This window comes from Bactrocera latifrons, unplaced genomic scaffold, assembly GCF_001853355.1.
Source record: "Bactrocera latifrons isolate USDA-ARS-PBARC rearing strain unplaced genomic scaffold, ASM185335v1 scaffold_102, whole genome shotgun sequence".
Classification (NCBI taxonomy): domain Eukaryota; kingdom Metazoa; phylum Arthropoda; class Insecta; order Diptera; family Tephritidae; genus Bactrocera; species Bactrocera latifrons.
Window position 1 is genome coordinate 922,810 of NW_017534431.1, and position 17,220 is coordinate 940,029.

A 17,220-nucleotide genomic window follows, 5' to 3' on the forward strand; every position below is an offset into this window, starting at 1 on the left:
GAGTGACTTATAGAGTTTGGTTTTGTTTGTCGAGAGAGGACTTTGCTTCTCAATTGCCTACTCAGTCCGAAGTAGCACCTGTTGGCAAGAGTTATCCTGCGTTCGATTTCTAGGCTGACATTGTTTCTGGTGTTTACGCTGATTCCAAGATAGACGAAATTATTTACGACTTCAAAGTTATTTGACAGTCAACAGTGACGTTAGAGTAAAGTCGCGAGTCCGACGACTGTTTGTTTGATGATGTCTTGCCCTCGTTCACTACCAGACCCATTTGCTTCGCCTCCTTGTCCAGTCTGGAGAAAGCAGAACTAACGGCGCGGGTGTTGAGGCCAATGATATCAATATCATCGGCATACACCAGCAGCTGTACACTCTTACACTCTTATAGAAGATGGTACCTTCTCTATTTAGTTTTGCAGCTCGAACTATTTTCTCCAGAACCAGGTTGAAAAAGTCGCGTGATAAGGAATCGCCTAGTCTGAAACCTCGTTTGGAATCGAACGGCTTGGAGAGATCCTTCCCGATTCTGACGGAGCTTTTGGTGTTGCTCAACGTCAGCTTACACAACTGTATTAGGTTTGCGGGGATACCAAATTCAGATATCGCGGCGTAAAGGCAGCTCCTTTTCGTGCTGTCGAAAGCAGCTTTGAAATCGACGAAAAGGTGGTGTGTGTCGATTATCCTTTCACGGGTCTTTTCCAAGATTTGGCGCATGGTGAATAACTGGTCGGTTGTTGATTTTCCAGGTCTAAAGCCACACTGATAAGGTCAAATCAGTTTGTGGACGGTCGGCTTTAATATTTCACACAATACGCTCGATAGAATCTTATATGCAATGTTGAGGAGGCTTATCCCACGGTAGTTGGCGCAGATTGTCGGGTCTCCTTTCTTGAGGAATGGGCATAGCGCACTTAAATTCCAATCGTTGGGCATGCTTTCGTCCAACCATATTTTGCAAAGAAGCTGATGCATGCTCCTTATCAGTTCTTCGCCGCCGTGTTTGAATAGCTCGAGCGGCAATCCATCGGCCGCGCCGCTTTGTTGTTCTTCAGGCGCGTAATTGCTATTCGAACTTCTTCCTAGTCGGGCAATGGAACGTCTGCTCCATCGTCATCGATTGGGGAATCGGGTTCGGGGAATTTCAAAGCGAACTTCTAATATCATAAATTACAAAAAATCACGTTACCAATCATAGACGTGCGGGTGACATACTTTATTGCTATGTATTATACTGTAGCTAGTTCAGGTATTGAATAGAAAATTTTCACAAAACAAAAGGATGTCGGTCCAATTTTTGAAATCTATCGAGAACTTCTTCTGCAGAGACTTCAATGTCATGATGAATTTACAGCAACACTAAGCCGATCAATCTAGCAGGAAGCATGTTCATCCTCAGCCGAGGTGTCGTTAAAGGCCGTTCAGAGTTCAAATTCGTCAGAATATGCAAAAAATTACGAATTATGGGGTATTGCTCTTCATCGCAGTTCTTCAACATTTACAATGCAGTAGTTGGTAACTTGTTGCCTTTTGACTTCCAAACTCAGTTGAAATTTATTATTTAGAAAAGCGCGTCTTCAAATTTTCGCAAGTTCTCATGCAAAAATTTTCGCTGCAAGCAGCATATCTATCATATTTGATGCCTCTGCCAGAACAATAGATTCTTTCTGAAGAATCACGCTGAGAGAATGAGTTAGAGATGGAATCCCAATTACAAATTCAAATATCCACCCGGCTGCAATGAGTATCGTTGCTTTCCCGCTATTTCCTTTAAAGTTTTGTGGGCGTGACATTTATATACATAAATATCTCACTTAGTGTTAGCTGACACAAAGAACGCTAGCATATTTACAAAAACCATTGAAAGTATGGAAGTGTTTAGAAGCGGATTTATTAATTTAATAATGACAATTGGGCAAAATACTTATGTGAATCACTGTAAAAGAGATTCCTATTTTCGTCATGATTGCAGCCATATTTTAAGAAAAGTGTAAATCCATAAATAAATCTTAAATATTTAACAGATTGCATTTTATGCAAGAACGATGTGCCAAGCTTTTTAAATCACGCTGTGCATTTTTTCGCTCGCAATAAACGCTTACTCGCGCAATTCATTTTGTCGCTGCAAGGAATGATTCTTCTTTACAGCAGCCATCGTCTGTAGTCAGCCGCAGTTGTAACACCCGCCAAAGCCAATTGTTTTCTGCGGGACCTTTGTATGCACATGCATGAACTTGTTGTTATTGTTTCAATTTCCTCTGGCCCAAATCACAAACAAGTTTCGTGCAGAATTTCTCCAACATTTTTGTAAAAAATTAATGTACCATAAATTGCGCTGCATGTAAATGAGAAAACTTTGAAAAAACTTACTTCTACATGATTTGATTTCCTTTTTTGGTATTTTGGCCCTTGTCGTTGGCATCCTCCGGTATGTGGCTTGTGTATTGTCGTGTATGTATGTGTATGCATACACTGGTTTGGTTAAACTTTGCATTTTGTGAAATTTAAACTTTTCCACCCCATCAACATTAAACAACGGCAACAGCGTACAGAAACAGTAGCAATCGCAGCTGCAATAAGAACAACAAAAGCAGGAAGGAAAATAACCACGGCATCGATGCTTATGGTTTGTTCGTTCCCTCATTTTGGTTATTTGGCAAGTTTTCTATTTGGCCAAAATGTAGAAAGCTTATAAAGTTTAATGCAGTAAAGCAGCGCGAAAAGTTTTGTTGTTAGAAAATTGAAGTTATATGCTAACTATGGCAAAGCGTTCGTTCAACCAGCTAGCCCCACCCGTAAGCCATTAACTGTCATAAACTACAAGGAGGCATTGAAACTCTTACAATTTGACTGCGCCCACACTCTTCCTGTCCGACTTCTACTCACACACTCTTCTGGCATGCCCGCATTTGTACTCTCGACTTCAACGCCAACTGCGTCACAGTTTATTTCCTTTGCTACTTATGCATTCTAGTAGTTTCGTTTTTTTTTTTTTTTTTGTTGCTTCCAACTGAGTTCATCAAACTTTTTTGAACCCCTCAAAATAGTGACATTAGACTAAGCAAATACGCTCGAAGAAAACTGTTTGAAAAGCTTCAGCTTCACATTGCAGCACTGAGCAAGGATTTCTTTGTTGAGCGCAAAAACTTCGTTCGCACTCCAGTGAGTGGGCAAATTGCTGCAAAGATTTGCCAAATCTGTCTGCAAACTCAAATAGTGTTCGTACATTTTTTATTGCATTTCTTGCATTGCTTAGTAAGTGTGCTAAGTAATTTTGTGCGAAATTAAAATGTCCCAGCAGCCTGTCGTCGACTTCGGCATTGCGCTGCTGCATGGCCTGTCCTGCATACTAATGAGCTGCAGCTTTGCATAGACGAAGAGTTTAGCAGCAGCAAAGCTGCACAATGTTCGAGAGCAAACAAGGCATCAAACACGAATATTAATATTTTAAGAACAAATTCCATTAGACTTAAGTAAACAGCAGACATTTGGCCCAAAATGCTAGGCTTCTCATTTACATTATTTAACAAAGAATAAGCCAAAGCTGAAACTTAACTCCGAGAAAAAGAACATACCTAGAATTACACTCCATAGAATTCGCCTAAATTTGTTAAAGTCGATAAGCCTTTTTTTAGTAACTGTAGTCCATATTTTCGATAAAATGAGGTTAAAATAAAATTATGTTAGAAATGATAAAATAAGATCAGATTCGAGCATGAGATATAGAGGGGGGGGGGAACAATATAGCAATTAAACACCTTAGTTTTATTCTAATATAATATATAAAAGTAATTTATTTAAAAACACTTTCGGAAAATGGAGGGCTTAAACACTTTTTTCATATAATTAATATATAAAATTAGTTTATGGACTATATATTATATTAAGAGTGCGCGTCCGTATTGTGTGAAGTCTTAGAATCGTGTGTATGCTCCTTTTTTAACAGTCGCTGTCGGCGTTCATTGTTTTCGTTAAGTCCGTTAATTCAGGTTGTATCTTAAGACTTTCATACGTGCGTAGGTCAGGTCAGGTCAAGTTGCAATCCCACATACATACATAATATAGAATAGGATAGGTTAGGTTAGGTTGGATCACAGGGTTGATCCAAAATTTATGATTCTTCCTTGGACAGATATTCGTCCTTTGCGTTATCCAAATCTACCTTAAACTCATACATTGACGAAGTATTTTGAGATCACCACAAATTTATTAGACGGTTAATATCAATCCCAGCCACTTAATTGGTTTGTCAGGAGGAGAAAATGCCAAAATAACTCCCCCTCGACTTCCTTCATACAAAAAAGATCGTCCGGCAAAATTTTTAGTCGTACCGTGTATGTACCTTTTGGACAGTGTTTAGCCCGAACACCGACAATTGGGGGAATACTCACTTTGCTAAGTTCAAGTAATTTGTAGTATCTCTAATCGCTCACTTTGGGACAGAAGGATGTTGCTGTCGCACAAATTCTGGTTGTTGACCACCGCTTACCAAACACACTAGAGGTTCATAGGTCCAGCGGTAGAACGCAATAGCAAATTGTACAACCGAGTATCTTCCAATTAGAAGAAATATCGGTAAAGGTGCCCTCTCTAGCATACTCATCGGCTTAGCAGTTTCCGACGATTCTTCTATGACCGGGCCACCGTACAAGTATCCATATGAAAAAGTTTGAAAATGCTGCTAATGAGACCGTACTTCGAAACAGTAAGTAAGGTAGCGGCCTTTGATTTCTTAAGCGGAGGATAAAGACGCTTTAGTAGTCGGGAAGCCTGAAAGCAGAGTTAATGGAAAGCTCCCGACAGAAGAATGTGTCTTCTACACAACCTCTTAACTTCTATTCATCCATGAAAAAGCTTACCGCACCTCTTCTCCAACGGTTCCGGCCCACGCACAGATCCCTTGTAATTTTGATATGATACCTTTAAGTGAAATTTAAGAGGAATTTTCGAAAACATCTAAGGAATTTAATGTAATATGTGATTTACATTTAACAAGGAAAGAAATATTACCAACTTGCCGAAAGCTACAATAAGAGGAAAGATAATAATGATAACTCCCATGTAAATTTTCTAAAGAAAAAATATAACATTCCTTTAATTGAATTATATCTGATATATAAAGGTGTGATTATATCAGAGATATTTTTCTACATAAAACATATATTTTATGAACCTTTGTTTTTATATATCTGAAAAAGTGAAGAAGGTCTGATAGTTATGAATAAAATATTAATAATTCAATGTTCATGTGTATGAGGGCCTCACTCTGAATCAGTAGTAGAAGATACATCTCTCATAGAAATAAATAGTAGAACAGAAGTTTCAAAATAAAATTAATCCAATTTATTAATTTGTACTGAAACACTTTGTCAAATTATTCAGAGAAATCGGTTTCAATTTGAAATATAGGTAATACTAGTATATACATATGCATGTTGTATGTTGCTACATCCATCTCACCCAGTTGACTAGACTAAGATTTATCTCTTTTGTTCATGTTCTGTAGTTTTCATAATGTGAAAAAGTTACAAATTACTTTTGTTTTGTACTTTTAAGATTTTCCAATATTTCGCGTTATTTTCATTATATATCTATCTTTATTTTTATAGTATACTATGATGCTTAGCTAAAAACTTATAAGGAGTGAAATATCTGTATTATTTGCTTCATTCTGTGATTTTTTATTCATTGAACTCACTAGCTAATAAATAAAACACAATTTAAAAATTGTACGAAAAAACGACCGAAACATACATATGATTGGATACTATAATTAAATTGCTCGAAGCTTACATATGTAGAGTAGGCATATAACAAATTTTGACGAAAAATTTGGCATATCACCACGTGGTGGCAAATATTGTACAAGTAATGAATATCACTTGTTTAGGTGATTTCGGTTCAAAAACGTTCCGCGCAAGAATGGATTTCTAACAAAAGTCAAAATTAAAAAAAAAAATTTAATATTATTATTTTTACATTTTTGTCAATTGTTACATGAAATAACTTTTAAGTTTGAAGTATGTGATGATTTACACAATGGTAAAATGTCTTGCACACGCTGAACTTCCTTAATGGCTGATGGTTTATTTACCCAATGTCTGAGAAAGCATTCATTTGCTTTTGTGAAGCCGGCCAATGATTCCGGTAGTGTGGCAAAATTATTTTTGTTGAAAGCATGATCGGAAAACCATATTTCGCTCGAAGCACCCCACACAAACTTACAAATAGGATATAATTGCAAACGATATTCAGGAATAAGTATAAAGCCTAAAAGTGCCAAAATAGCTCTAGAATTCCAACGGGCATTACTGAGTGCTGGCATTGCTTTACATTTTATGTAGGGAAAACGTTCATTTTTCTCGAAGTATTTAAAAAATTTGACCAATTCATATAAGTATTGCACTTTTCTTAGGTCCATTAAAAGGCGTTTGGAATTATAGGAAGATTATTAGTTAAATAAATATCTATTATTATGAAGAAAAACGTGTACACTGCACAAAACTTTTTTTGGTTTTTTTTTTTCAGCAGTTCTGATAAAAAAAGTAATTTCGTTTTGCGCGGAAACTTTTTTGAAATTTCGCAAAAAAAAAAAAGATAATGGGGTTCATACTTTTTTATTCTCTATTCGACTATGGTATGCCGTTTTTCGTATTTGCAACAATTGTAAAAAGTTATATGCCTAATGTAGAGTGTGTTCACAAACCAAAAAATAAATTCATTATTTTTCTTTTGAAAACATCTGAAATTTATGAAACCAATGAGTCTAACACATAAACATTAATTTAGATGAAAAGCAACACACTTTTATATAACTGACCCCTAACTTTGGCTTTAGCTAACAACAATCTGTTTTCATACGCATATATATAGTAAATAACAATTTTTACAATTCTCAAGTGAAAGCACTTTACTAATTTAAAGAAATTGAAAACTAAAGTAGAACAAATTCGTTTCTGCATAGTACCAATTAAATGGAATAAATAAAGAAATGAAATTGGCAAAAATAGAAAAAAAGAAAAACAATATAAAATGTGAGTATTAAAACCATAATAAACTCTATGTACGAACACATGAAGGTATTAAAATTTTAAGTGCCATTTGAAATGTGTGGCGTAAAGAACTTGCTGCCATAAATTTTCATTACAATTGCATACACACCAAATTACTCATATGAGAAGTAGTAATCCAGATAGCCATAACCAAAAACGAATGAACATACACGCACATACCTACATATATTATGTAAATGTGTGCATATACGATTACGCTCGTTGGAAGCTTTTAGAAGCAAATTTTTCTCATTCTAGGTATGAGAAATTCGCACGTCGCGCCAATATAGCAGTATATTCACATGTGTATGTATGCAGATATATATTATATAAATGGTATATATGCTATGTATGTTTAAAAGTTTGTAGATATATGCAAGCATATACAATTTTGCCATTTTTCGCTAACTCTACTTTATAATTTGACTCATATGTATGCCGCTGCACGTGGCGGTATATGAGCTTAAGTGTGTGCATACGTTAAAAAATGAGGCCAAAGTATTTCGAATTGCATTAGTAAAATGAAATTGTTAGCTTGATAGCAGGCGAATTAGGAACCCACTCGCGGCTTTCATATGTGTGCATAGTAGACTCGCAGACTCACACTCGAGCACATTTGATATGCAACTAGAAAAGTAAAACAAAATAGAATAATTTAATTACGTGAATTGGTGTGTGTGTGTGCAGCAAACTAGTATATTTTAGCGCAATAACGCAAATTAAATTCCATTTCAAGCGCAAATTTAAATGTTTAAAGTAAGCATGACTGAAAGGGGGAATGTATACATACTCCGTTGATAATTGTAAGCAGCAAAGTATTATCACACTAACACCCATACAAAAAATATAAACATATCTACATATATTCCTAAATAACTGCAGATGTTTTTTTCACGCTGAGAAGCATTTCACAAGTCGCAATCACAACTCAAGGGGTTTTGCGCGCAAAGATCACAGGCTCAACGCCTAAAAATGCGCAACGACAGATTACACGCTTTCAGGCTAATCGCAGTTGCCAAACTGAGATTACAGCGAATTGTTGCTCCTTTGTTATTTCTATTTCACGTATTTTATATTATTGCTTGTACAAGTGTTTAGGTGTGTTTGTTGTACACACGTGACCTCGTGAAAGGTGAAAAGTTTGCCTGTCAGACTAGGCAAAATTAAAAGCCGCCAAAATACTGTTGGCAGATTACACGTACATTAATGCAGCAATGTAAATATCCCCACTGTGGCCTTATATGCTGGAGTACGTATACATGGTGCTTATACTGTGCAAATTACGGGTGTGACCATGAGTGTTAAAATAAAAATTAAATATCTATTGAAAAATTTTTCATTTATTGAAAATTTATGAATATTTTAATATTAAAATAATAGTATAAATTCATAAGTATATTAAACAGTTCTAATTATTACTTTTTATTTTAATTATATAATTATGTGTATATAATTAGTATAAAATGCAAGGAAAGTGGCTTATAATTTTAGTTCTATTTCATGATTTTCATCTTTTTTTTAATTTTTTTATTCTTATCGAATATCTGTGTCGGCTGACACTGAACTGCCTGCGTCGATTAGTAATTCCACCACCGCCTTCAAGATACTCTAAACGTAACTGATGGTTCTGGAACCATGGCACTAATGGTTAGGACGATGAGTGAGATTAAACTCTTAAAAATTTCGTACCAAAAATAGTATATTACTATTTGTATATAATTAAATGTTACTTTATCATTAGATTCGATGGAGTTAAATATTTTTAAAACTAAATAATGTTGACTACTCTATGAAAAACACACAAATAGTTTTAGAAAATATTGAATGAATTATAGCGTTTAGTCTTAGGTTATCACTTCATAATAATATTTAGCCGAAATTTTTTGTGCATGCTCCAAAAGTATGTGTGTTTTTTTTTTTTTTTTTTTTGTGTTTAATTTTTTTTTTAAATTTTTTTTTTTTTTTTTTTTTTTTTTTTTTGTGTTTAATTTTTAAGTCAAAGTCCAACCCTCCTCAACGTGTGATTAAACCAGAACTGAATACCAACTCATGCGCACACATTCTGCCTATGTGTGTATGTGTGAAAAGCTTTGCATTAAATTAAAATCCTTGCACAAACAGCACGCCCATACAGAAGCATGCAAGTTGCAGGTATGGGTACACACACACGCACTCGCGTTTGTTTGCCTACTTTCAGGCAGGCAGGCAAACTTACACACACATGCCTGCGTGTGGCTCTGCTCATTTACAAAGTTTCGCAAATGCCAAAAGTTGTGAAGCTAATAAAAAGCGTGTCACTTTAATAATAACGAAAATCAAATGACAGCAAAGCTAACAAGCTAAGAGAAAGTGAAAGTGAAATACGTAATCAGTTAAGAAAGAAATTTAGGTTGTTCGTCACAAATCAAATTAGGCCTCAGCCTCGGGCAAAAGAAACGAGCACAGTGAAAGAGAATTACACAGAAAGCAGAATAAAATATTTTATTCTGTAACGAATTGTCAGTGGAGTTGTTTACTCAATAATAAAGTGGGAATATTTACTTGCAAGCTGGTGGTTTGTATTCGAAATGTCAGGCAGCTCGTTCCGTTTTCAAGAAAATTATATTTTTTCTGAAATTTTAATTTAATTATTTAATATTGCCATCGAGAACATTATAGTGTTTGAAGCGATATTAGAACTTTTTGAAACTATTCTTAAGAGGCGGTTCGAAACCTAACCTAATAATAACTTCCTTTATTTACTAACATACACATATATGTGTAAATATGCAGGTCATATGAGCAGCCGCCAGTTGCCATAAAAGCTTAAACTCAAGGTCTTTGTATCCCCTTTTATGATATAAAAAATGCACCTATTAACGGTATTATATCTTCAATGCAGTGTAAATTAACGTTTGTCATGATATATATTATTAGAACTCTTTCATACCAAAAAAGCTTTGAAAAACATAAAAGAGAGAAACCACCAAAAACTTTTCCAAAACTTCACAAGTCAATTAGATTTCAGAAAACTCTCGTCAATTTCATACAATGATAAACAGCGATTCAGCAGACTAACCACAAAACAATATATTGCAAGGACACATGTGGTAAAATGCTAACTGAAACAGAGGCAACCCTATACAGATGTGGAGAATATTTCAACAGTCTTGTCAATGGAAGAAGTTCAAATAAAAATCTTTAAAGGAAAGCCACAGTCAGTAAGTGAACCACCACTAAAAGCACTGGAGTTCAGAGAGCTATATTAGATCAGTACGGGCTTAAAGAATCACAAAGTTCCTGGAAGAGACGAGATACCTGAAGAGCTATGAACCATGTCTTACTCCGCCATATATTTAATTTCATTCAACAGGCATGACAACTAGAAAGTATGGCACAACAACGGGAAATCGGAATAATATGCTTATTGTTCAAGTAAGGAGACAAATTTCAGTGCAATAATTATACACCAATCATACTGCTAATTATAGCCAATAAAATATTTTCCAACAGAATCGGTCAAAATTTAAACGTTGCCGAGCATAATTTATGGTGATTATTGAGTTTAAGTACTTAGGAGTAAATACTAACAATACGAACAATATATCTGCGGAAGTAAATCAAAGGATAATAGCCGTTAAGAAATGATATCTTGAGCTAAACAAACACTTAAAGCGTCGCAGCCTCGATATGTCAGTTAAAATTTCAATGCAACGCACACTGATTATTCTTGTTTTAACATAGGCTAGTGAAACCTGAACTTTAAGCAAAGATGAAGAAAACAAGCAAGAAGTCTTTTAACAAAAGGAAATAAGCTGAATTTTGGAGCTAAGAAAATCCGAATTATTTTCGAGCTGTTGCTCAGCCCAATTCACGAATATTCTGGTGATCAAGCGGCTTCAGTTCTTATGTCAATTTGATATTGTAAGCCACAACGAAGCCATAGAGATGCCCAATGCTTGGAAACGACGTATGAGAGACTGGCACGGAAACATTTTGTGCTGTGCCTCTGGAATCGCATTTTTCCAAAAGACGCTCAATTGTTGGTCTGAGAAAATGATTATGACGACCATAAAATGAATGTCTGATATTTTTAATTGGACGTAGCGCTCTAAAAGTTGAGGCCATTTACTCCGAAAATCGGTATTAAATTTAAATAATTTCGACTCGTTGTTGGATTGTATATCTTTCCATGATAAACTGGAAAATTTTAACGAACAGAAATGTCAAAATTGCTGAAAAAAATATGGCGTTTGCTGTTTCTATCGGTCTACTTTTGTAGCGCCCTTTTGAAAGCATCCACTATAATTAAATTTTTGAATCGGTTTGTGCAGCTGATGGTGATGATAATTTTTAAAATATCTGATTTCAAAAAAATTTTTTTAAATGCGGAAACATTGTAGTTTTAGCGAAGGAGGAAATTGTATAAAATATACTGTCCAAGCATTTTAATTGTTAAGAAATTGAACGTAAGAAATTAATTGAAGATATTTCTGAAATTTTTAATGAATGAAATGCTGAAACTCCTTCAAAAGTTTTCAAATATTATATTTTTTGTTTCTTTTAAAGAGTTTTAGTTTTTGGTTTGCCACTATTTTATACATCCTCTTAGCACTCAAGCACCATTATGAGGAGTAGACAACTATTTTTGGGTGCCAGAGCTTTTTTTCTTGTATACTTATGTTCTTGAAAGCTTCCTCTTAAATATTATTTGCATAAAATAAAAGACTCTAGCAAAGAAAACTGCATTTTTTCTCTTTTCACGCCATTACCTGTTTCCTCGTCGCTGCTTCCTGTCTCTTTTCGACCATGTGTTTCAACAGATGAGTGTCATATTCAGCTACATTGGAGTAAGCATCGTGTTGTTCTTTGTTTCCCGCTTCTCCCCGTATGAGTGGCGCATTGTGCAGTATCAGACAGGTAAGTGCTGCATAATATTCGTAAACGGATTTGTCAAATATTTAAAAAGTGTATAAAAGACTTCGCAAAAGAAAATTTGGACACACAAACGAAATAAATAATAAACACGCATCGTACAAAAGCAGGAAGAAAATTTAAAAATATTCTCTGAATTGTCTCTTCCTGGAAATTTTCCAAGCTTTACGAAAATGTTGAAACTTGAATTACTATATGTATTAAGACTACTCTAGCCGACTTTCAAAAAATTTAATTAAGTATTTCCTTGTGAGGAAATAATTTATATCAAAACTTAAATACTCGAAAATATAATTTAAACTCCCTTATACCTAAAATCAAATCAAATTAATGCCTAGAATTTAAATATTTTCTTTATAATAAGCTTAATACTTGACTTAAATTTGCAAAAGCTAATTTAATATACCCACTTTCACCGTTTGCCAATCAATTCCTCTTCCAAGCTGTCCTTTGATTTTACCACACCAGAGCACTCAAAGTGCTCCTAGTGGCATGTTCACACACATACATGTATTATAGATGTGCTGCCAATTCGATTGGCAATTTAGCAGGAATCCTGGCCACAAATCACAAATCCTTTCAATTAGGATGCGTTCATTTAATTCACTCGTTCTAATCTTGCTCCACATCAAAGTCACAAATTACAGTGACATGCCACGTTGGGTGGCGGACAGTCAAGGAGTCATTGGAATTGTAGCATTACGTACACATGTCTAACAAATATATGTATGTGTGTATGCATATATGCATACAAACCTCTCGTCATGCAAATGCCAACGAGTTGCCTAACTTCCATAATAGTTCCATGTTGCTGTGGGGCCGAAAGCTACAGCTGCACAGCTACACATCTATTAGACGACGGCTGCGCCTTAATTTAATTGCTAAAAGCTTGTGCATATTCATGTGAGTATATATAGAGACGAATTTTCGTCAAACATATAAAAATACCTAACCAAAATAACTAAGCTGCTAACGGAATTTCGGAATAACGGCATTCGACACATAGCAGTGCACACTTATATGTGTGATTTGGTGCAGGAGCAAGACAGCCTCTGCTTTCACCCAACAGTCGCATCCGTCGCAGATAATACATACAAATATACTCTCAGGACCACTAGGAAAGTACACGGCTTTCCATAAGTTCAGCGTATTTATAAATATATATATTAATGTTAAATCACTGCTTTCAATTGACCGGATTGTATTAAGTTGCCTTCAATTCGCTGGTTCTGTTGGAGAGTAGTGTATTGGCTATGATAACTATTGTAAAATTTTTGTAAAATCCGAAGTTACTAAAATTAATTAATTTTATCATTCAGCTATTCGCAAGGGTACAATTGACCTTAACTTAGTGCAAATCTTGGAAGATTTGAGTACAGCGATCATACCTCTTTATTGCGGTATCAAAATACATTCCTGTATCATATCAACTCGATAACTATGTTTTTGTTTTAAATGTCAATTTTTTGACAAGAGAGCACCGAGAAGGCTGCTAATATAACCTTACATAATCGACCATACTCCGATTTTATTTGTGAGGATACAAACATCAGATTTGCAGTCTGAAGTTCATGAGCCAACGTAATTAAGTTTCAATATCAAATTTGTTAGGAAAAAGTTGCATAGGTAATAAAAAAATTTTTCTACTACGTCTTGGAACACATTACAGTCTTGAAGCGAATTTCATTTCGGATAAAATTGCATTACTACTTAGTGTTGCAGGCTTCATGAAGAAGTCGGGGTTTTCTTTTAAACTCGCTTAAAATTATTTTTTTTTTAATGTGGAAGGGAATTGGGAAATGGTCTTCCTTCTTAATTAATTTTGCACCTTTTCAGTTTTCTTTGGTTGATAAGCGTGGCACACAGAACTAATTTGTACGACTACTTACGAGACGAGTACTAAATACATTTCTCGTACACGTAATCCAAAGAATGTCTGCTTTGAAGATCGTTCAACCGAGTGAATGCATTTTTAAAATGTCTTTTTTTCACAATAGATAATGTCAAGCCTCCGAGTATTTTTTTGCTGTGACATTTTTTAGCCCAAAGTCCCTCAGACCTTCCAATACAGATAAGCCTCAGACAAAAATGTTGTTTCTACGATCAAAACTGCGCAAGCTTCAAAAGTTTGTCGCAGAAATTCACAAGGTTACCAGTAAACAAACTTTTAAGCCAAAATATTCCCAGCAGGCCTGTGAGCCTCTGAAACGGAGGCATGTAAATATTTGTTATGTGTTTGGGGCTTAGTAGATAAAAACTAAAAGCGGAATACCAGCATGCCCCAGAGCGGCATAGCAGCCAAATAAGAGGAAAATAACATCTGAAAGCACCCAAAAAAGAATAGCAGATAAAGAATGATGATACGAAATAAATGGTAAAAATTCCAGCAGATATAAGAACGAAGTGAATGTGTGACGGCCAAGCATTCCTTGGCACATGTGGCATTCAACGCACGTAGGCCTCCGAGTAAGCTGGGCATGTGGCATGTGCCTGGCAGCGCCTGACTTTATGCGGCATTCAAAGTACGATATGCGCCATTCACAGGCGTCCAATTTAATAGTTGCAGACGGCCTTTTCGTTAGCACTTGCACAACTTTGGCATACATTTCTATATAAAGACATACATTCATGTACGAGTATAATCAATGAACCAGACACAATGACCAACGTACAAACATACACACATGTAGGGGAATAAACAATGTGAATGAACGCTTGTCATTTTCAAGTTGTATGCAAATACCTACAATCAACTGATAATGCCGGCATGCACATAAATGCACAGACAGGCAGAAATACGCATACAAACACAGACTCTTTTGATAAACAGTGTATATGTATGGTGCACTACTGCATACACGCTTGCTCTATCATTCCATCATTCTCTATTATTACTTGCCCACATCTTGTCATACTTCAGGTTTTCTCTTTTCCGGCAGATTCGCATGCACATCACGATCAAATGGCTAATCAACAGCCACCTGGCATCATCGGCGGTGTACCTGTGCCCGGTCCAATGACCGGTGCGACTAGTGCCACGGCTAGCCCGGCAAATATTGGCGTAGTCGGTGCTGGTGGTGTGGCCGGAAGCGTTGGCCTCGGCTCATCCGGCAATGTAGCGGTCAACGAGTTTAGCATTTTGAATTCATTTTGGTTTGCCTTGGCCGCTTTCATGCAACAGGGCTGCGACATATCACCGCGTTCCATCTCCGGTCGCATAGTTGGCGCCGCTTGGTGGTTTTTCACGCTCATTCTAATTTCATCGTATACAGCCAATTTGGCAGCGTTTCTCACTGTCGAGCGGATGGTGACACCAATCAATTCGCCCGAAGACTTAGCTATGCAAACGGAAGTGCAGTATGGTACGCTCTTACATGGCTCCACATGGGACTTTTTTCGGGTAAGTACAATGCAATGCAATGCATGGCATATATATTAGGGTGATTAAAACCAAAAAATATGTTTTTCGTTTGGTACTCTGAAAAATAGGTTCCTAGACACCTCTAGGGTAGCCTCTCCATGAATGAATTTTTAATTATAACAGGAAGGTCCTCCTACTTACAGTTTTCTATTTTTTCATATTATCAGATAGAAAAATTTGTATCTCACTTCCAGCTACTTGAAAAAATATTTTGTTTCTTACTTTTTGTAGAAAATTTAATGCTCTACAAAAAAGGTTTTTTTTCGTAAACCCAGCCGTTTAAAAGATATTTACGGTTAAAGTTTGATTATTTTTGGGGATTTTTTTTTTTTTTTTTTTGAATCACCCTAATATACATATATACTTATGTTGTGCGGGCAGATATTTAACAAGAAAGTTTAGCTGTACCAGGGACACCGAATTTGCCTACACATGTAAATATACATATGTATATATGCCGATGCAACAGTTGTATAATGCAAAAGTTTATATGTATGTACTCTGATGACGTGGTGGAGAAACTCGGCAGTTTTCTTACTTTCAAAATAAGAATTTCTACCATATATGTAATCACGAAATTGGTGTAACTTACTTTTTTCTATTGTTTTATCTATTGTTATTTTTAACATTTGTATGGATGCCTGACTATTGGAGCAAGCAGAACGAAATTAAATATTAACTAAGAGTTTGGTATCGAAAGTGGTTTTATTTGCAATATATATATATAGTATATAGAATATAAATATTTTTAACACGAAAGCGTGATCCAAAAGCTGCTAGCTTTTCATAAGATTTTCTGAATAGCCACTACAAATTTTCCTTGCAGCACTCTATTTCATTTATCAAAATACAGAATATTAATCCTTTTAAGGATCTCCGTAACCATAGTTGCCAACTACTAAATTTCAAAAGCATCCAAAAGTATTTTTTAAAGCAAGGAGTATTAATTTTTTAAAATATATCACAAATATTTATACTTCCGCAACGTAAAGCTGAAGAGTAACATATTTTTTTTACCTGAAGTATGTAAAATCTAAAACTAATCGAGATAGATATAGGGTTATATATATACTATATAAATGATTTGGAAATCCGGTTGACTGTCTGTCTGTCCTAAAAACCGAAACCAAAATATATTATATAAAGTACCATAACCACAAAGTCAAAAAGTAGGTAGTATGAGATGACAATATGGGAGCCGGTGTGAACATTGGATGATGGATGTGGCACCTCCGGCAACTTTTAGGTGAAACCACATATCTCTAGACTCGATCGATTTCGTACTTCAAATTCCCTTGGCATTTCCTTACTATATAACTCAGTTCTAAATTCCATTTGATTCTTTTACTTTTAGTATACAAATCAAGAATAAGTTAGTATATCAAAATAAAACTTTGCACGAATAGTGTATTTTAGGTGTTCAACCTTAAATTTGTGTGCCCAGTGCTTATAGATGCCGAAAATATCGGTCATTGTGTGAGATACATAATTGAAATTCAAAGATAATACTTTTCTGATAGTAGTATGTCTGTGTGTTACAAGTGGTTTCAGTATACCTAATATAGAGACTTTTGAGCTACCCTGTGACTTTACACCGCATACACCAGCCAATATGTGAGTTATATTATTAATATGGAGAGAGTATGTTTTCCTTATGATGATGCAGCTTTAGGCTTAGAATGAATAAAATCGGGTGAAAACTCGCCGTAGACCCTATATAACCAAGAGGTCGTATGTATCTGAAGGTACTTGGGTACTTCTCTGTGTTTGATCCTTGCAAGTTGCAACAGTATGAAATGTTCGTTCACACACGAACTAGCCAGTCTTACTTTTCTT

At 35.4% G+C, this 17,220-nt stretch overlaps 1 protein-coding gene across 2 annotated transcripts in view; it reads left to right on the top strand.

Moving 5' to 3' along the window:
* Nucleotides 1–17,220, top strand: part of LOC108968072 (glutamate receptor 1) — a 102,732-nt gene that overhangs the window by 67,741 nt on the left and 17,771 nt on the right. For both annotated transcript variants that reach the window (XM_018931842.1, XM_018931848.1), the window contains 2 exons: nucleotides 11,852–11,948; nucleotides 14,903–15,363. In XM_018931842.1, the coding sequence (XP_018787387.1) occupies nucleotides 11,852–11,948; nucleotides 14,903–15,363 (558 nt within the window). The remainder of the gene's footprint in view (nucleotides 1–11,851; nucleotides 11,949–14,902; nucleotides 15,364–17,220) is intronic.